Source organism: Rhinoraja longicauda, chromosome 14 (genome assembly GCF_053455715.1).
Source record: "Rhinoraja longicauda isolate Sanriku21f chromosome 14, sRhiLon1.1, whole genome shotgun sequence".
NCBI classification, from domain to species: domain Eukaryota; kingdom Metazoa; phylum Chordata; class Chondrichthyes; order Rajiformes; family Arhynchobatidae; genus Rhinoraja; species Rhinoraja longicauda.
Window position 1 is genome coordinate 13406153 of NC_135966.1, and position 15040 is coordinate 13421192.

The 15040-nt window shown below is 56.1% G+C and overlaps 1 protein-coding gene across 1 annotated transcript in view; it reads left to right on the plus strand.

Moving 5' to 3' along the window:
• Window positions 1-15040, plus strand: part of LOC144599998 (polycystin-2-like protein 2) — a 60632-nt gene that overhangs the window by 34150 nt on the left and 11442 nt on the right. The window contains exons 11-12 of the mRNA XM_078411296.1: window positions 13749-13867; window positions 14497-14536. Coding sequence (XP_078267422.1) covers window positions 13749-13867; window positions 14497-14536 — 159 coding nt within the window. The remainder of the gene's footprint in view (window positions 1-13748; window positions 13868-14496; window positions 14537-15040) is intronic.

A 15040-nucleotide genomic window follows, 5' to 3' on the forward strand; every position in this document is an offset into this window, starting at 1 on the left:
GTATCCCTTTATAACACCTCTCTTTTCCTTGCCCCTCATTCCAGTGTGTACACATTTCTCCCACTACCACAATCACCCTGATTATTTGCCCTCCTATATGCTCATCTCTCACCCTTCCCATTTCCGTTTTATCTTTCCCCTCCCTCTTTCCCCTTCTACCCATATCCCTCTTTTCAGCTTTATATTTTGACACTCCTTTCCTTATCTGACAATTTTCTCTCATTTTCATCTCTAATCTTTGTCAATCCCTGTCCCCCCAACTCACCTATATCCACCCATCAGGTGCCAAGCTTTGCCAGACTTTGCCCCTACCCTACCTCTCTCTTCCAACTTTGTGTCCTGTTGGAGAAATTTGTGTGTTTGGCCTGCACTCTGAATCTGGCTTTCATGTGGGCCTCAGTTGCCCTCTTATTTCTGGTTCAGATTGGAACAGCAGACAAAGAAAGTCTCATACAGCAGTGCTGAGTTTCTCAAACAAGTCAGTTTATTTCAATATATACTTGAGAGCATTCCTGAGAGAACTCAGACATGGTCTGGTGTCCCAAAAATCTTACAGAATTATATAGTATTAAAGTTGCAATAGTTACAAACAGATTCTACAGTTTCACGATAAATCATCAAGATCCCGTTCTTAATTGGGAATTGTGAAGTTCTGACTCAAAACATTGTCTGTCCATTCCCTCCACAGATGCTGTCTGACCTGTTGAATTCCTCCAGCCCTTTGTTTTTGGTCAAGATCCCAGCATCTGTAATCTCTTGATTCTCTGGAGTTTAAAATATTTTGGTGTTAAGATATATGCAGATCTGCATTGGTAAAATAGAAATTACATAAAGAAATTTAATGTCTGTAACTCAGCAGATCTGGAAGTAGTATCATAATTCTTGTTCTAAATTACCCCCAGTACATGTGGAACTGCAGTATCAAACAGCTCTAAGCCCCAACATGCAGATCACATAAAACCCAAAAGAGATAGTGACAGTGTTATAAAATAACACTAGATCCAGATTCAATGTTATTTTTCCTGCACAAAAGGTTACTTAATGCTGATTGCTCTTTGAATGATGACAAAAAAATAGCAAAGAAATTCACATAACTAATGGCTTCTGATATCCTTGTCATCATTCATTCGAACACTGGCGGGTATACAATTAAGTACGGTTTAACTTGTGACTTCAAATAGAAAGACTGATTTTAATTGTATACTAGACCGAGTGGGCCCGTTGGGCCCGTCCTCGTAGGGTTTCCATTGTAACCGGGAGGGGAGGAAAGGGGGAGGGTTGGGGGAGGGAAGGGGGAGGGAAGGGGGAGGGAAGGGGGAGGGAAGGGGGAGGGAGGAGGGGAGGGAGGGGGGGAGGGGAGGGGGAGGGAGAGGGGAGGGAGGGGGTAGGGGGGAGGGAGGGGGGAGAGGGGGGGATGGGAGGGGGAGGGGAGGGGGGGAGGGAGGAGGGAAGGGGGGGAGGGAGAGGGGAGGGAGGTGGGTAGGGGGGAGGGAGGGAGGGGGACCTCCCCTTTTCCCAGTACCCCTCTTTCCCCGTTGGGCCCGTCCTCGTAGGGTTTCCATTGTAACCGGGAGGAGGGGAGGGCGGGAAGGGGGAGGGAGGGAGGAGGGAGGTGTGGAGGGAGGAGGGGAGGGGAGGGAGGGGGGAGGGGGGAAGGGGAGGGGGGAAGGGGGAGGGAGAGGGAGAGGGGAGGGAGGGGGGATGGGATGGGGGAAGGGGGGAGGGAGGGGGACCTCCCCTTTTCCCAGTACTCCTCTTTCCCCGTTGGGCCCGTCCTCGTAGGGTTTCAATTGTAACCGGGAGGGGGGGAGGGAGGGTGGAAGGAGGGGGGAGAGGGATGGAAGGGTGGAGGGAGGGGGGAGGGATTGGGGAGGGAGGGATGGAGGGAGGGGGGAGTTAGGGGGGAGGGGGGAGGGAGTTGGGGAGGGAGGGGGAGGAGGGGGGGGAGGGAGTGGGGATGGAGGTGGGAAGAAGGGGGGATGAAGGGGTTGAGGGGGGAAGGGGGACCTCCCCTTTTCCCAGTACCCCTCTTTCCCCGTTGGGCCCGTCCTCATAGGGTTTCCATTGTAACCGGGAGGGGGGGAGGGAGGTGTGGAGGGAGATGTGGAGGGAGGAGGGGAGGGGGAGGGAGGGGGGGAGGGGAGGGGGGAAGGGGAGGGGGAAGGGGGGAGGGGGGAGGGGAGGGGGACCTCCCCTTTTCCCAGTACCCCTCTTTCCCCGTTGGGCCCGTCCCCGTAGGGTTTCTATTGTAACCGGGAGGGGGGAGGGAGGATGGAAGAATGGGGGAGGGGGAGAGGGAGAGGGATGGAAGGGTGGATTGATTGGGGGAGGGAGGGATGGAGGGAAGTAGGGAGGGGGGGAGTTAGGGGGGAGGTTTGAGGGAGGTGGGGAGGGAGGGGGAGGGAGTTGGGGAGGGAGGGGGAGGAGGGGGGGAGGGAGTGGAGGTGGGAAGGAAGGGGTTGAGGGGTGAAGGGGGACCTCCCATTTTCCCAGTACCCCTCTTTCCCCCACCACCAAGCCCCCTCCGCAACGACCCCTGTTGTCCCCCTCCCCAGTCCCCATTCTCAGACCCCCCCCCCCATTCTCTCTCTCCCCCAGACACACTCCAAGTGCTGTTTCGCAACACTTGCCCCGGTGGCCCACGAGCATAGAGGCCCCATGTTGATCTGTGTATGTTAAGTGACTTGCAATAAAAAAGACTACTTGAAAACAGTGGTTTAAAGTGGTTTAAAGTGCTGTTTTTGCTACATTCGCGGTCATTTAGTGCTTCTCACGACCACGGTCATTTAGTGCTTCTCACTGCGATCTGTTAGTGGTGCTTTTCGAAACAATGTAGCACCCATCTCAAACAAGCATTGGGAGGATGGGAGGGAGGGAAGGGGAGGGAGGGAGGAGAGAGGTGTGGAGGGAGGAGGGGAGGGAGGGGGAAGGGGAGGGGGGAACGGGGGGAAGGGGGAGGGAGAGGGGAGGGAGGGGGGATGGGATGGGGGAAGGGGGGAGGGAGGGGGACCTCCCCTTTTCCCAGTACCCCTCTTTCCCCGTTGGGCCCGTCCTCGTAGGGTTTCCATTGTAACCGGGAGGGGAGGAGGGAGGTGTGGAGGGAGGAGGGGAGGGGGGGAGGGGAGGGGGGAAGGGGGAGGGAGAGGGTTAGGGGGGAGGGGGATGGGGGAGGGGGTAAGGGGAGGGAGGGGGACCTCCCCTTTTCCCAGTACCCCTCTTTCCCCGTTGGGCCCGTCCCCGTAGGGTTTCCTTTGTAACCAGAAGGGGGGGAGGGAGGGTGGAAGGAGGGGGGAGGGGGAGAGGGATGGAAGGGTGGAGGGAGGGGGGGAGGGATGGAGGGAAGGAGGGAGGGGGGGGAGTTAGGGGAGGAGGGGTGAGGGAGGTGGGGAGGGAGTTGGGGAGGAGGGGGGGAGGGAGTGGGGATGGAGGTGGGAAGGAGTGGGGAGGAAGGGGTTGAGGGGGGAAGGGGGGGGAGGGAGGGAATAGGGGCCCCATGCTGATCTGTGTATGTTAAGTGACTCGCACAACTTTAAAAAACTGGCAGTTGCTTTTCGCAACAATGTTGCAAACCATCTCACACAAGCATTGTGACGTCACAAGCTGAAGACCTTGAAAAAAAAGGTCAGAAAAAAAATTATGTAAATTTAAAACCGAGCTGATCTCTCATTGGTGCACGGGTGCCATTGTGACATCACGCGCTGAAGCCCCTTCAAGAAAAGGGTTAGAAATGAGAAATTTTAACTTTAATATCTCTCTAGCTTTAAAAAGGTAGCTTCAATTTGAACGAAAGTACTTACAATAGTTGCCCATGTTAATGGTGAATATGGCGGTACAAAAATCGTAGCGCTTTGGTGTACCGTCTGGGAGGAGTAGGGTTTGTAAGTTATGGACAGAAATCTTCGGAATCTTCCGTACAAACATACGGAATCTTCCGTATATACATACGGAATGTTGGACCGCAGAGTTTTAGTAGTATACTAGACCGAGTGGGCCCGTTGGGCCCGTCCTCGTAGGGTTTCCATTGTAACCGGGATGGGAGGAAAGGGGGAGGGTTGGGGGAGGGAAGGGGGAGGGAGGAGGGGAGGGAGGGGGGGGAGGGGAGGGGGGAGGGGGGAGGGAGAGGGGAGGGAGGGGGTGGGGGGAGGGAGGGGGGAGAGGGGGGGATGGGAGGGGGGAGGGGGGAAGGGAGGAGGGTAGGGGGGGAGGGAGAGGGGAGGGAGGTGGGTAGGGGGGAGGGAGGGAGGGGGACCTCCCCTTTTCCCAGTACCCCTCTTTCCCCGTTGGGCCCGTCCTCGTAGGGTTTCCATTGTAACCGGGAGGAGGGGAGGGCGGGAAGGGGGAGGGAGGGAGGAGGGAGGTGTGGAGGGAGGAGGGGAGGGGAGGGAGGGGGGAGGGGAGGGAGGGGGGTAGGGGGGAGGGGGAGGGAGGGGGAGGGAGGGGGAGGGAGAGGGGAGAGGGGAGGGGAGGGGGAAGGGGGGAGGGAGGGGGGAGGGAGGGGGACCTCCCCTTTTCCCAGTACCCCTCTTTCCCCGTTGGGCCCGTCCCCGTAGGGTTTCCATTGTAACCGGGAGGGAGGGTGGAAGGAGGGGGGAGAGGGAGAGGGGTGGAAGGGTGGAGGGAGGGGGGGAGGGAGTGGGGGAGGGTCGGATGGAGGGAAGGAGGGACGGGTGAGTTAGGGGCTGAGTGGTGATGGAGGTTGGGATTGAGGGGGGAGAGAGTGGGGATGGAGGTGGGAAGGAGGGGGGAGGAAGAGGTTGAGGGGGGAAGTGGGACCTCCCCTTTTCCCAGTACCCCTCTTTCCCCCACCACCAAGCCCCCACCGCAACGACCCCTGTTGTCCCCCTCCCCATTCCCCATTCTCAGACCCCCCCCCATTCTCTTGGAATAAAAAAAAACACTTAAAAAAAAAAAAGTGCTTTTTAATTGCTTGTTTTGAAACATTCGCGGTTAAGTGCTTTTTTAAAAAACATTCGCGGTTAAGTGCTGGTTTTGAAACATTCGCGGCTACTTAGTGCTTCTGTCAGCTGCTTTTCGAAACAATGTTGCAACCATCTCACACAAGCATTGGGAGGATGGGAGGGAGGGAAGGGGAGGGAGGGAGGAGGGAGGTGTGGAGGGAGGAGGGGAGGGAGGGGGGAAGGGGAGGGGGGGAAGGGGGCGGGAGAGGGGAGGGAGGGGGGATGGGATGGGGAAGGGGGGAGTGAGGGGGACCTCCCCTTTTCCCAGTACCCCTCTTTCCCCGTTGGGCCCGTCCTCGTAGGGTTTCCATTGTAACCGGGAGGAGGGGAGGGAGGGAAGGGGGAGGGAGGGAGGAGGGAGGTGTGGAGGGAGGGGAGGGGGAGGGAGGGGGGAGGGGAGGGGGGAAGGGGGGGGAGGGGGGAGGGAGAGGGGGAGGGAGGGGGGGAGGGGGGAGGGAGAGGGGTAGGGAGGGAGGGGAGGGGGAAGGGGAGGGAGGGGGACCTCCCCTTTTCCCAGTACCCCTCTTTCCCCGTTGGGCCCGTCCTCGTAGGGTTTCCATTGTAACCGGGAGGAGGGGAGGGAGGGAAGGGGGAGGGAGGGAGGTGTGGAGGGGGAGGGAGGGGGGAGGGAGGAGGGGAGGGAGGGAAGGGGGAGGGAGGGGGGGTGGAGGTGGGAAGGAGTGGGGAGGAAGGGGTTGAGGGGGGAAGGGGGGGGGAGGGAGGGAATAGGGGCCCCATGCTGATCTGTGTATGTTAAGTGACTCGCACAACTTTAAAAAACTGGCAGTTGCTTTTCGCAACAATGTTGCAACCATCTCACACAAGCATTGTGACGTCACAAGCTGAAGACCTTGAAAAAAAAGGTCAGAAAAAAATTTATGTAAATTTAAAGTAGTAAACACCCAATAGCAGCCGCTTGTCCATCGCGAGCTGATCTCTCATTGGTGCACGGGTGCCATTGTGACATCACGCGCTGAAGCCCCTTCAAGAAAAGGGTTAGAAATGAAAATTTTAAACTTTAATATCTCTCTAGCTTTAAAAAGGTAGCTTCAATTTGAACGAAAGTACTTACAATAGTTGCCCATGTTAATGGTGAATACGGCGGTACAAAAATCGTAGCGCTTTGGTGTACCGTCTGGGAGGAGTAGGGTTTGGCCCCTTCAAGAAAAGTGTTAGAAATGAAAATTTAAACTTTAATATCTCTCTAGCTTTAAAAAGGTAGCTTCAATTTGAACGAAAGTACTTACAATAGTTGCCCAGGTTAATGGTGAATATGGCGGTACAAAAATCGTAGCGCTTTGGTGTACCGTCTGGGAGGAGTAGGGTTTGTAAGTTATGGACAGAAATCTTCGGAATCTTCCGTATATACACACATACACACATACATACGGAATGTTGGACCGCAGAGTTTTAGTATTAGACTAGACCGAGTGGGCCCGTTGGGCCCGTCCTCGTAGGGTTTCCATTGTAACCGGGATGGGAGGAAAGGGGGAGGGTTGGGGGAGGGAAGGGGGAGGGAGGAGGGGAGGGAGGGGGGAGGGAGGGGGGAGGGGAGGGGGGGAGGGGGGAGGGAGAGGGGACGGAGGGGGGTAGGGGTGAGGGAGGGGGGAGAGGGGGGGATGGGAGGGGGGAGGGGGGAAGGGAGGAGGGTAGGGGGGGAGGGAGAGGGGAGGGAGGTGGGTAGGGGGGAGGGAGGGAGGGGGACCTCCCCTTTTCCCAGTACCCCTCTTTCCCCGTTGGGCCCGTCCTCGTAGGGTTTCCATTGTAACCGGGAGGAGGGGAGGGCGGGAAGGGGGAGGGAGGGAGGAGGGAGGTGTGGAGGGAGGAGGGGAGGGGAGGGAGGGGAGAGGGGAGGGAGGGGGGAGGGGAGGGAGGGGGGTAGGGGGGAGGGGGAGGGAGGGGGGTAGGGGGGAGGGGGAGGGAGGGGGAGGGAGAGGGGAGGGGGGAGGGGAGGGGGAAGGGGGGAGGGAGGGGGGAGGGAGGGGGACCTCCCCTTTTCCCAGTACCCCTCTTTCCCCGTTGGGCCCGTCCCCGTAGGGTTTCCATTGTAACCGGGAGGGGGGGAGGGAGGGTGGAAGGAGGGGGGAGGGGGAGAGGGGTGGAAGGCTGGAGGGAGGGGGGGAGGGAGTGGGGGAGGGTCGGATGGAGGGAAAGAGGGACGGGTGAGTTAGGGGCTGAGTGGTGATGGAGGTTGGGATTGAAGGGGGAGAGAGTGGGGATGGAGGTGGGAAGGAGGGGGGATGAAGAGGTTGAGGGGGGAAGTGGGACCTCCCCTTTTCCCAGTACCCCTCTTTCCCCCACCACCAAGCCCCCACCGCAACGACCCCTGTTGTCCCCCTCCCCAGTCCCCATTCTCAGACCCTCCCCATTCTCTTGGAATAAAAAAATACTTTAAAAAAAATAAGTGCTTTTTAATTGCTTGTTTTGAAACATTCGCGGTTAAGTGCTTTTTAAAAAAACATTCGCAGTTAAGTGCTGGTTTTGAAACATTCGCGGCTACTTAGTGCTTCTGTCAGCTGCTTTTCAAAACAATGTTGCAACCATCTCACACAAGCATTGGGAGGATGGGAGGGAGGGAAGGGGAGGGAGGGAGGAGGGAGGTGTGGAGGGAGGAGGGGAGGGAGGGGGGAAGGGGAGGGGGGAAGGGGGCGGGAGAGGGGAGGGAGGGGGGATGGGATGGGGAAGGGGGGAGTGAGGGGGACCTCCCCTTTTCCCAGTACCCCTCTTTCCCCGTTGGGCCCGTCCTCGTAGGGTTTCCATTGTAACCGGGAGGAGGGGAGGGAGGGAAGGGGGAGGGAGGGAGGTGTGGAGGGGGAGGGAGGGGGGAGGGGAGGGGGGAAGGGGGGGAGGGAGGGGGGTGGAGGTGGGAAGGAGTGGGGAGGAAGGGGTTGAGGGGGGAAGGGGGGGGGAGGGAGGGAATAGGGGCCCCATGCTGATCTGTGTATGTTAAGTGACTCGCACAACTTTAAAAAACTGGCAGTTGCTTTTCGCAACAATGTTGCAACCATCTCACACAAGCATTGTGACGTCACAAGCTGAAGACCTTGAAAAAAAAGGTCAGAAAAAAAATTATGTAAATTTAAAGTAGTAAACACCCAATAGCAGCCGCTTGTCCATCGCGAGCTGATCTCTCATTGGTGCACGGGTGCCATTGTGACATCACGCGCTGAAGCCCTTCAAGAAAAGGGTTAGAAATGAAAAATTTAAACTTTAATATCTCTCTAGCTTTAAAAAGGTAGCTTCAATTTGAACGAAAGTACTTACAATAGTTGCCCATGTTAATGGTGAATACGGCGGTACAAAAATCGTAGCGCTTTGGTGTACCGTCTGGGAGGAGTAGGGTTTGGCCCCTTCAAGAAAAGTGTTAGAAATGAAAATTTAAACTTTAATATCTCTCTAGCTTTAAAAAGGTAGCTTCAATTTGAACGAAAGTACTTACAATAGTTGCCCAGGTTAATGGTGAATATGGCGGTACAAAAATCGTAGCGCTTTGGTGTACCGTCTGGGAGAGTAGGGTTTGTAAGTTATGGACAGAAACTCTTCGGAATCTTTGCGTACATACACATATACATACGGAATGTTGGACCGCAGAGTTTTAGTAGTATACTAGACCGAGTGGGCCCGTTGGGCCCGTCCTCGTAGGGTTTCCATTGTAACCGGGAGGGGAGGAAAGGGGGAGGGTTGGGGGAGGAAGGGGGAGGGAGGAGGGGAGGGAGGGGGGGAGGGGGGAGGGAGAGGGGAGGGAGGGGGGGAGGGGGGAGGGAGGGGGAGAGGGGGGGATGGGAGGGGGGAGGGGAGGGGGGAAGGGAGGAGGGAAGGGGGGGAGGGAGAGGGGAGGGAGGTGGGTAGGGGGGAGGGAGGGAGGGGGACCTCCCCTTTTCCCAGTACCCCTCTTTCCCCGTTGGGCCCGTCCTCGTAGGGTTTCCATTGTAACCGGGAGGAGGGGAGGGCGGGAAGGGGGAGGGAGGGAGGAGGGAAGTGTGGAGGGAGGAGGGGAGGGGAGGGAGGGGGGAGGGGAGGGAGGGGGGTAGGGGGGAGGGGGAGGGAGGGGGAGGGAGAGGGGATGGGGAGGGGAGGGGGAAGGGGGGAGGGAGGGGGACCTCCCCTTTTCCCAGTACTCCTCTTTCCCCGTTGGGCCCGTCCTCGTAGGGTTTCCATTGTAACCGGGAGGGGGGAGGGAGGGAGGAGGGAGGTGTGGAGGGAGGTGTGGAGGGAGGAGGGGAGGGGAGGGAGGGGGAGGGGAGGGAGGGGGGTAGGGGGGAGGGGGAGGGAGGGGGAGGGAGGGGGAGGGGGGAGGGAGGGGGGAGGGAGGGGGGAGGGAGGGGACCTCCCCTTTTCCCAGTACCCCTCTTTCCCCGTTGGGCCCGTCCCCGTAGGGTTTCCATTGTAACCGGGAGGGGGGGAGGGAGGGTGGAAGGAGGGGGAGAGGGGTGGAAGGGTGGAGGGAGTGGGGGAGGGTTGGATGGAGGGAAGGAGGGAGGGAAGGAGGGAGGGGTGAGTTAGGGGCTGAGTGGTGATGGAGGTTGGGATTGAGGGGGGAGAGAGTGGGGATGGAGGTGGGAAGGAGGGGGGAGGAAGAGGTTGAGGGGGAAGTGGGACCTCCCCTTTTCCCAGTACCCCTCTTTCCCCCACCACCAAGCCCCCACCGCAACGACCCCTGTTGTCCCCCTACCCAGTCCCCATTCTCAAACCCCCCCCCATTCTCTTGGAATAAAAAAAAAAACTTTTTTAAAAAAAGTGCTTTTTAATTGCTTGTTTTGAAACATTCGCGGTTAAGTGCTTTTTAAAAAAACATTCGCGGTTAAGTGCTGGTTTTGAAACATTCGCGGCTACTTAGTGCTTCTGTCAGTTGCTCTTCGAAACAATGTTGCAACCATCTCACACAAGCATTGGGAGGATGGGAGGGAGGGAAGGGGAGGGAAGGGGAGGGAGGGAGGAGGGAGGTGTGGAGGGAGGGGAGGGGGAGGGGGGGAAGGGTGCGGGAGAGGGGAGGGAGGGGGGATGGGATGGGGAAGGGGGGAGTGAGGGGGACCTCCCCTTTTCCCAGTACCCCTCTTTCCCCGTTGGGCCCGTCCTCGTAGGGTTTCCATTGTAACCGGGAGGAGGGGAGGGAGGGAAGGGGGAGGGAGGGAGGTGTGGAGGGTGGAGGGGGAGGGAGGGGGGAGGGGAGGGGGGAAGGGGGGGAGGGAGGGGGGGTGGAGGTGGGAAGGAGTGGGGAGGAAGGGGTTGAGGGGGGAAGGGGGGGGGAGGGAGGGAATAGGGGCCCCATGCTGATCTGTGCATGTTAAGTGACTCGCACAACTTTAAAAAACTGGCAGTTGCTTTTCGCAACAATGTTGCAACCATCTCACACAAGCATTGTGACGTCACAAGCTGAAGACCTTGGAAAAAAAGGTCAGAAAAAAAATTATGTAAATTTAAAGTAGTAAACACCCAATAGCAGCCGCTTGTCCATCGCGAGCTGATCTCTCATTGGTGCACGGGTGCCATTGTGACATCACGCGCTGAAGCCCCTTCAAGAAAAGGGTTAGAAATGAAAAATTTAAACTTTAATATCTCTCTAGCTTTAAAAAGGTAGCTTCAATTTGAACGAAAGTGCTTACAATAGTTGCCCATGTTAATGGTGAATACGGCTGTACAAAAATCGTAGCGCTTTGGTGTACCGTCTGGGAGGAGTAGGGTTTGGCCCCTTCAAGAAAAGTGTTAGAAATGAAAATTTAAACTTTAATATCTCTCTAGCTTTAAAAAGGTAGCTTCAATTTGAACGAAAGTACTTACAATAGTTGCCCATGTTAATGGTGAATATGGCGGTACAAAAATCGTAGCGCTTTGGTGTACCGTCTGGGAGGAGCAGGGTTTGTAAGTTATGGACAGAAATTCTTCGGAATCTTCCGTATATACACACATACACACATACATACGGAATGTTGGACCGCAGAGTTTTAGTAGTATATAGATAGATAGATAGATAGACTAGACCAAGTGGGCCCGTTGGGCCCGTCCTCGTAGGGTTTTCATTTTTATCCGGGAGGCGGGGAGGGAGGGGGGAGGGGGACCACCTGTTTTCCCAGTACCCCTCTTTACCCGTTGTGGGATGGGAGGGGGGAGGGGAGGGGGGAGGGAGAGGGGAGGGAGGGGGTAGGGGGGAGGGAGGGGGGAGGGAGGGAGGGGAGGGGGAAGGGGGAGGGGGGAAGGGGAGAGGGAAGGGTGGGAGGGAGGAGGACCTCCCCTTTTCCCAGTACCCCTCTTTCCCCGTTGTGCCCGTCCTTGTAGGGTTTCCATTGTAACCGGGAGGCGGGGAGGGAGGGGGGAGGGAGGGAGGAGTGGAGGGAGGAGGGGAGGGGGAGGGGGGGGAGGAGAGGTGGGAAAGGGGGAGGGAGAGGGGAGGGAAGGGGGTAGGGGTGGAGGGGGAAAGGGGAAGGGGAGGTAGGGGGATGGTGGGGGGATGGAGGGGGGATGGGAGGGGGAAGGGGGGAGGGAGGGGGCTCTCCCCTTTTCCCAGTACCCCTCTTTCCCCGTTGGGCCCGTCCTCGTAGGGTTTCCATTGTAACCGGGAGGAGGGGAGGGAGGGAAGGGGGAGGGAGGGAGGTGGGGAGGGAGGGGGGAGGGGGGGAGGGGGGGAGAGGGGGGGAGGGCGGAAAGGGGGGGAGGGAGGGGGACCTCCCCCTTTCACAGTACCCCTTTCCCCGTTGGGCCCGTCCTCGTAGGGTTTCCATTGTAACCGGGAGGAGGGGAGGGAGGGAAGGGGGAGGAAGGGAGGAGGGAGGTGTGGAGGGAGGAGGGGAGGGAGGGGGGAGGGGAGGGGGAAGGGGGGGAGGGAGAGTGGAGGGAGGGGGGTAGGGGGGAGGTGGAGGGAGGGGAGGGGAAGGGGGAAGGGGGGAAGGAGGGGGACCTCCCCTTTTCCCAGTTCCCCTCTTTCCCCGTTGGGCCTGTCCTCGTAGGGTTTCCATTGTAACCGGGAGGACGGGAGGGAGGGAAGGGGGAGGGAGGGAGGAGGGAGGTGTGGAGGGAGGAGGGAGGTGTGGAGGGAGATGGGGAAGGAGGGGGGAGGGGAGGGGGTAGGGGGAGGGAGAGGGGAGGGAGGGAGGGGGGTAGGGGGAGGGAGGGGGGAGGGGAGGGGGAAGGGGGGAGGAGGGGGACCTCCCCTTTACCCAGTACCCCTCTTTCCCCGTTGGGCCCGTCCTCGTAGGGTTTCCATTGTAACCGGGAGGAGGCGAGGGAGGGAAGGGGGAGGAAGGGAGGAGGGAGGTGTGGAGGGAGGAGGGGAGGGGAGGGAGGGGGGAGGGGAGGGGGAAGGGGGGGAGGGAGAGTGGAGGGAGGGGGGTAGGGGGGAGGTGGAGGGAGGGGAGGGGAAGGGGGGAAGGAGGGGGACCTCCCCTTTTCCCAGTTCCCCTCTTTCCCCGTTGGGCCTGTCCTCGTAGGGTTTCCATTGTAACCGGGAGGACGGGGGGGAGGGAGGGAGGAGGGAGGTGTGGAGGGAGGAGGGAGGTGTGGAGGGAGATGGGGAAGGAGGGGGGAGGGGAGGGGGTAGGGGGAGGGAGAGGGGAGGGAGGGAGGGGGGTAGGGGGAGGGGAGGGGGGAAGGGTGGAGGAGGGGGACCTCCCCTTTACCCAGTACCCCTCTTTCCCCGTTGGGCCCGTCCTCGTAGGGTTTCCATTGTAACCGGGAGGAGGGGAGGGAGGGAAGGGGGAGGGTGGGAGGAGGGAGGTGTGGAGGGAGGAGGGGAGGGGGAGGGAGGGGGGGAGGGGAGGGGGGAGGGGAGGGGGGAAGGGGGGAGTGAGGGGGTAGGGGGAGGGAGGGGGGAGGGAGGGGGAGAGGGGAGGGGGGGTAGGGGGGAGGGGGAGGGAGGGGGAAGGGGTCGTAGGGATTCCATTGTAACCGGGAGGAGGGGAGGGAGGGAAGGGGGAGGGAGGGAGGAGGGAGGAGGGGAGGGAGGGGGGGAAGGGGAGAGCGGAAAGGGGGGGAGGGGGGAGGGGGGAAAGGGGGGAGGGGGGAGGGAGAGAGGGGGAGGGTGGAAAGAGCATCCCTCTCCCCATCAGAACTGCCCCCTCCATCGACTCCTTTAAGTCCAGGCTCAAAACCTATTTCTATTCCCTAGCGTTTGAGGCTCATTGAGGAGGCGCTGTGAACTGTTTGCATGCTACTGTATGTTTCATTTTTTTCCTTAGTACCTAATCAGATGTACAGCACTTTGGTCAACGTGGGTTGTTTTTAAATGTGCTATACAAATAAAATTGACTTGGCTTGACATCTCTTCGCAACAATGTAGCACAGGGGCATTGTGACGTCACACGCTGAATACCGCGGGGGGGGGGGGGGGGGAAGGGAGGTCTGCTCGAGTTCATCTCACAGGGGCATTGTGACATCACAATGGAGAATAAATCCGCACCGCAGCGCCCCCCTTCTGTCAAAACTTCGATAAATCAGGGGGGGCAGCACTTTTAAACCTCTGTAACTTAAAAAATATGCGTCCGAATTAAATAAAAATATCATTTTCCAGCAGCGAACCGCATGCTGATTAAAGCGGCACAAAAATCGTGGCGCTAAGGTTCACCGTTTTGCCGGAATTGCCGTATTCAGCCGACATCAGTGGAATATATATATATAGATACAACATCTGAGTTTTAATAGTATATAGATAGATGTTTTGTTTATAAGGGTGAACTTAAAAAGAAAATAGGTTATTTTTGTTGTCTTCTGTGATCACAATATAATTTTAAATTCCAAAGGATTCAAATGCTTTCTAAGATGAAAATTCACTAATTGTTTATGTTTTAATCTTAATTACAGCATTACAAAAACCTTCTTTATAAAATCAGTCCAAACACATTTCCACTTGAGGCTCAACCATCTTCTGGCTACAAAAATGCCAGAGAAAGCCAGACAGCTCTACAACATGATTTTGAAAGGTATTACTCATTTTGACTTGCGTACATTTCTATCCACCGACAGCATTGCTTCTGATAGACTTAAGCACACAATTATTGAAAGCAAATGTAGCAAGAAATCACAGAGTTACCCGAATTCCAGCATGCTAACTTTGACAGAATCTGTGCACACTTTCAGTGGAGTTAATCCAGTGGAATAGGAACAGGAAATAATAGAACCATAATTTGAAATGTAAATAGATATTAATGAGGACAGCACAATAAAACTGTCTGACATGCCTGCTTACTGTTGGTCCATTTCCCACACAGGGTTAAAATCAGGGCTTTAAAGTCAACTCAAAAATGCATACTTAATTGAAGATGATATGAAAGGGAATTGTTACTATATCTTTTCTTGAGTGATGAATTACATGGACAACATCAGCTGAAATGTCTCTTGCCTTATTTTTTTGTTTCTATCTTGGAAGATTAGAGTTCAATTTGCCCATGCCAACGAAGATGCCCCATCTACACTAGTCCACCATGCCCACGTTGGAAAATGCTACTTTGTAAACTCAGCTAGAATTTTGACATCATAAATTAAAGTTATTTGTTTCATTCATTGCATGATAAGTGTTTCATTTAATTTTTTTAATATATAATTCTTATAGGGATGAAGATGACTTACTTGATCCTACAGAATCTAACAAGGTAAGATGCAAAATTAAAGAACGAATGGAACAAATGATCTAAATGATTATCTGCAGATGATATGTAGCAATCACTTTTCAAAAATAAGGCCCTATGTTGATCAAAATATTTGGGATAGATGGGTCAAGTTTATTGTCATATGCAAAAAAAAGTATGTACAGTGCAATATAGGTACAATGAAAAACCTTGCTTGTAGCATTATCACAGGCACATAGAGAGATAAACACAAAAAAACAAGTTATATATAGATCAAAAAAAACTTCTAAAAGAAAGGTGGTTGCAAAAAAACACAAATAGAGAAGTCCAACCATAGTGTTCCATTATTGAGGTCGAATTAGAGTTGTACTGTTAGCTGTTTCTGAAGATGATAGTGTGCAACTTCAGGTTTCGATATCTCCTGTGTGATGGTGGCAGTGAGAAGAGGGCTTGGCCGAAGGTGATCTTTGATGATAGATGCACCTCGTGCAGTGGCTTTTGGTGGAGAGGAGGGTTTGCCTGTGATGA